Raw genomic sequence first — 5,056 nt, 5'->3', positions numbered from 1 at the left:
ATTCCCTTTGAACTGTACAAAAATATGCCTGAAAATATCTTACTTTTCTTTTAAAAAGATGAGGTCTGTTATGTATCAAAATGTTCCCCTCCACACCTGTACTCTGCAGAGGTTTGGGCTGCGTAATTGTCCAAACCAGGAGGTAAAACTGAATCAGTTACAAAAAAAACAAACAAACATTTGCGGCATTTAGAAATTACATAAACCGTTGTAAAGTAACATCCTGAACAATTTGTCAGTTCACAGATTTGCTTCGAGTCAGTCCATAGTCCGTTATCAGCTCCCTGCAGATTTTTTTTCTGTTTGTTTTTTCGTTGTTGTTGTTGGTGGTTGTTGGTTTTTTTTTTTTTAGATTTAAGAGGATAAGATGCATAGAAGTTCACGAGTTTTTCCCTTTTGTGGTCCGTTGAAGCTGAGCAGTAAATGCAGACCTACGAGGGGGAAAAAATCCATAAAACCCTGTCATGCTGCCAGAGAAAAAAGCGTCTGCAGACTTTCTTTTTTTTCTTTAGTTTTTGTTTGTTGTTGTTGTTGTTGTTGTTGTTGTTGTTGTTGCTGCTGCTGCTACCAGCTTCACGAGCATCTCATTCCTCAAACCTCTCCTCGCCTCCTCCCTCCAGGACCCTGGGGGAGGCAGGGCCGGGGGACAACTGGACCGGGACACGGGTGTCATGTCACCGCTCCCCTCTCTGCCATTACTCTGTTAGGAACTTTCTTTTTGTTGTTGTTGTTTTTGCTGTTTGTGAACTCAGTATGTGAAGACCAGGTCGGAAAAGTTCGCCTCCAGCCAGTCCCCGGCGATCATCTCACTGAGCTCCGGCGTGCAATAGTCTGGGAACTCAAAGTGAGAGCCCAGGCTGCCCTCGCTGAAAGAGTCCAGGTCCTTATCCACGAGAGACAGGGACAGGTTTCCTGAATTGGGGTTGCCCAGCTCCGAGCCGGGCGCGCTGGGGGCGAAATTCAAACTAAAGTCAAACAGCAAATCGTCCGCGTCCTCGCCGGAGGAGGAAGAAGAAGAAGAAGAAGAGGAGCTGCTGGAGGAGGAGGAGGAGGAGGAGGAGGACGTGGAGACCGACCTGGAGGATGCTGGCGGCACCGACGCCGCGTGCAGTGCGCTCTGCTTCGTAATGTTCTTGATGTTGTAAAACAGTCTGCTGCTGCTGCTGCGCACCTCCTCGTACATGCTCGCGCCCTCGGACTCGGCCGAGGAGCTCAACGTGGGGCTCGCGGGCACCTTGGCGACGCTGCACGGCCGCAGGCGCTCCTCGTCGGCGCGCGTAATCCCCATGCGGTAGTCGTCCTCGTAGTCGTCGTCGTCGTCGTCGTCCGTCAGCTCGCTCTTCGCGGTCTTCGTCGCCTTCAGGCCGGGGAACACGCAGTCGTCGCCGTGGCCGTGGGAGGACTTGGAGCCGCTCTTCGTCTTGCTCTTGGGGCACTTCTTGCCGGGCGCCTTTGCCACCTTGCCGCACTTCTCCGGGGACGGCGCCGACGCCTTGGAGCCGTCGAGCTTTGGTTTCTTCTTGGGTCGGTACTTGTAGTCGGGGTAGTCGGCCATGTGTTTGAGCCGCAGCCGCTCCGCCTCTCGGATGAACGGGATCTTCTCGCTGTCCTTGAGCATCTTCCACCTCTTGCCCAGGCGCTTGGAGATCTCCGCGTTGTGCATGTCCGGCGACTGCTCCATGATCTTTCTCCTCTCGATCTTGGACCAGACCATGAACGCGTTCATGGGTCTCTTGATGTGGCCGGTGGCTGTCTTGCACCAGTCCGGGTTTATCGGCACGGGGCTGCATGCCATAAATTCACTCTCCTCCGAGTCCGTGGCCTCCCTGGACATGCTCCCGTCCGTCTCGCTGGTGTCGGTGTGCTGCACCATTGTCCCTCTGCCTCGAGTCGCCGCAGTGTCGAACAGCCGCACACTGCCAAGACCGCTCAGCTCTCCTTGCGTTCGCGCCGGTTCGTCCACGTCCTCTGCGTAATGTGTGTCTCAAGCTCTGCACTCTTTTTCCAGAGTTACAAACTGCCTTCTTAACTAGTTATCGGCTTTTTCATCTCCCCTGCGTCACGCGCAGCCGCCCAATCACGTCCCTTCCACTCCGCCCCGCAGACTCCATCGAAGACTCCCCCTAACCCTTTTCTATTCCTCCCTCCCGTGCGCTCGTCGGGGTGGAGGTGGGGATTCGTGGCGCACACAGTGTCTGGGGCAACGCGCCGGGCGAGACAGGCATATTAAACACACAGTTAGCACCGCGCGCTGCTTGGACGAGCAGCGAACACCAGAGCGCACAGAAGACCGAAGACCGCATCTCCAATTCCTTATTGTAGGAGTGGAGGGGAAAGGGGGGCAGAAAAAACACGAAACAGAGGTGTATTCTCCAGCCAGACATCAACTCACATGTGTCTGGAGGAAAAGATGTAGACTGTGTGATTATTTGCCCCCCCATCACCTTAGGTTGGATACTGAAGGTGGCGCTTGGACACTGTTGCAGGCGCCTGGATGCGTCGCTGCGCCTGCCTGCCTGCCTGCCTGTCTGTCTGCCTGCCTGCCTGCCTGTCTGCCTGCCTGCCTGCCTGTCTGCCTGTCTGCTGTAGAAGGATACATGTTAGCAGCTGGTAATGTCTTTAGAGGAAGACTCGATGTCACCATTTACTTCAGCAGAACCTCATGCATCCAACACTTATCTCTGAGCGGCCAAGCATTTCCACATTCTTTTTCCTTTTGGCATTTTGTCTACTGTTTGTTTTTTTTTTGTTTCGTTTTTTAGGTCCACGTGTGAATGAAGGAAATAGGTCAGTAGCACATTCTGCTTTATAGATCCTGTTTATCCTGTGTGTGTGTGGGCTCCCAAAACCACACCTGCAGCATCTCTTATTATAACATCAGAACTCTGCTCCAAGGAAACATTCACACACACAAGTGATTACTGTAATTGTGATAACATACTTATATAATTTTTTTAAATCCGACTCAAAACCCAGAATCATAAAGCAAGTACAAACACATTCTATGATCTCTTATCCATTTGGCTTAGTGCCCATGTAGTACAGTACAACGCGTGCAGGCAAAGCAATAACACTCGTTCAGATGGCAACATTTGGCCGTGCAGCCTCGAGTTGAGCCCATACAGCCAGGCATGCATGGAAGGCTCCCTGCTGAGATTGCTGTGTCAAGAGGCAGTGTATGCATCTAGCCGGCGTCTCCTGCACCCCCTCCCCTCCCCTCCCTCCGCCCTCCTCCCTGCTGGCTCTGGGTGGTAGCCAGCAGTGCTATTGGAGGCTGGGGCGATAAGGCGTCCTGCTTTTTTTTCTCTCTGCTTCGTCCCCTAGAGGGCAATCACTTACCCTTTTGAAACCCTCCCCCCACCCTGCCACCTTATTTTCCCCAGCTGGGGCCTAAGAAGTGGCTCTGATACAGAGGGAGAGGCAGCTAGACAAGCAGCGCGAGGGGAGCGGGGAGAAAGAAACAGAAAAAAAAATTGGGGGCACACCGGGGGAAAGACGACATGGGTAGCGAGACTGAGGCAGTGTGAGGGAGAGGGGCGCTGAGAGAGATAGTAGGGCTCTTGGCTTTCCATCCTTGGAGAAGAGAGGCAGCCCTCTGCCTGTGCCTCTCTCTCAGACAGAGATAGGGCTGAAAATGCTTTATCATGACCACCCTGTGCTGATTAAGCCTTATCAGATATATGTGTCGGAGCAGGAGTCTCAGGAGGTTGGCACATGAACGTGCATGTTTTACCGTCAGCATCTTTTTTCTTTTCCTGATGGATTCATTTCGAGGGGGTATTTGATCTTCTGATCAAGTAGAAGGGGTTATTTCAAATGATTTGATAGCATGATATCATGTACAGGTACAATTTGCATGCACATGATGACTGCACATCTGCTCCGGATTCAAGGAAATTGTCCTTGTACTCAAAACACAAAATTCTGATATTCTACATAGTTGGAGGGAGATAAAGCAGAATTACTGTGCTGTTCTGTCCTGATTTGCCCAAATGGTACTTATCCCTTTACAGAAACATAAAAAAAAAATATTGATCAGTCATATCATACAAAGTGATAGTGTTGCCTGAAGTATACTTCTTAAACCTTTTTTTTCCCACCTCGATATGTCCCTTGTCTATTCGTATCTCATCCCAGGCCGCTCCAGCCACCCTTATCTCTTTATATGATGGTTTAATGCTGGACATGAATCACACGACTGCTTAATGATGAGCACGCAGGGCGGTTGTCCTGCTCATTAGCATGGCTCATTATTGGCTGTGAATGAGGTGCTGGTGTCAGCCCATACAGCCTATGAGTCATCTTAGGGAGGGTCTCATCGCCATGCCTGCCTCACACAGATGCACCAGCAATATGCCCCCCCCCTCCCCCACATCCTCCTCCCCCTCCCACCCCACCCCACCCCACCAGACTGCCTCATTCAGTGACTGGTGATCAGAGTGAAGAGGAGAGAGAGAGAGAGAGAGAGTTGTGGGACACTGAAACATGTTGTGTTTTCATTTCATTTTCACTCTGGAGATTACACATGATTAAGCAGCAGGGAAAAAAAAAAAACCCAGAGAGCTGCATTATCACAGTGTGATTTCTAATACCATTCGCCTTCCAATACCCCAAAGGCAGATGTTTTACTGCTTATTGCTTATTTGCTGCTTTTCATGTCAAGGGAGAGGACATTTTATTCCAGAGCGATGGAGTGTTGAATTAAGTGATGGTTTTCATGCACAAACATTGAGCGTTTCAGGAGAAACAATTCCCTTTGCATTGCTTATCTAAAAGCCCCCCAAAGCAGCTGCTGCTCTCACAAAAGGCCAGTGAAGCGTTAGATCAATACTAACCCTGGCTAGAGGCTATCTGATGCTCAAAATGCATGGATCCATCTCCTCTGCATAGCCCCAAGACAGGTGTGGACTTCTGGAAGCCACTATCTGATGGCTTCACAATGGTTGGGCTGGGGGCGGGGGGGGCCAAGAGCGGGTGGCGAGGAAAGGGGGGTCGTTTTGGTAGCACATGAAAACGCAAATTAACTTTTCACTTGACTGACACATTCTTGAGTATC

General features: G+C 50.9%; 1 protein-coding gene across 1 annotated transcript; it reads right to left on the bottom strand.

The window, feature by feature from the left end:
- Window positions 1–316: 316 nt before the first annotated feature.
- sox11a (SRY-box transcription factor 11a) lies at window positions 317–2,326 on the bottom strand. The gene has a single exon (XM_035610548.2). It carries the CDS (start codon window positions 1,871–1,873, stop codon window positions 749–751), a length of 1,125 nt encoding a protein of 374 aa, XP_035466441.1. The 5' UTR covers window positions 1,874–2,326; the 3' UTR covers window positions 317–748.
- Between the last annotated feature and the right edge of the window lie 2,730 nt (window positions 2,327–5,056).

The sequence above is a fragment of the Scophthalmus maximus genome, chromosome 15 (genome assembly GCF_022379125.1).
Source record: "Scophthalmus maximus strain ysfricsl-2021 chromosome 15, ASM2237912v1, whole genome shotgun sequence".
NCBI classification, from domain to species: Eukaryota; Metazoa; Chordata; class Actinopteri; order Pleuronectiformes; family Scophthalmidae; genus Scophthalmus; species Scophthalmus maximus.
This window is presented reverse-complemented; position numbering and strand designations above follow the sequence as displayed.

Excerpts from the sequence above, each read along its gene's own strand:
- sox11a (XM_035610548.2), bottom strand. The coding sequence starts at position 1,873 with ATGGTGCAGCACACCGACACCAGCGAGACGGACGGGAGCATGTCCAGG.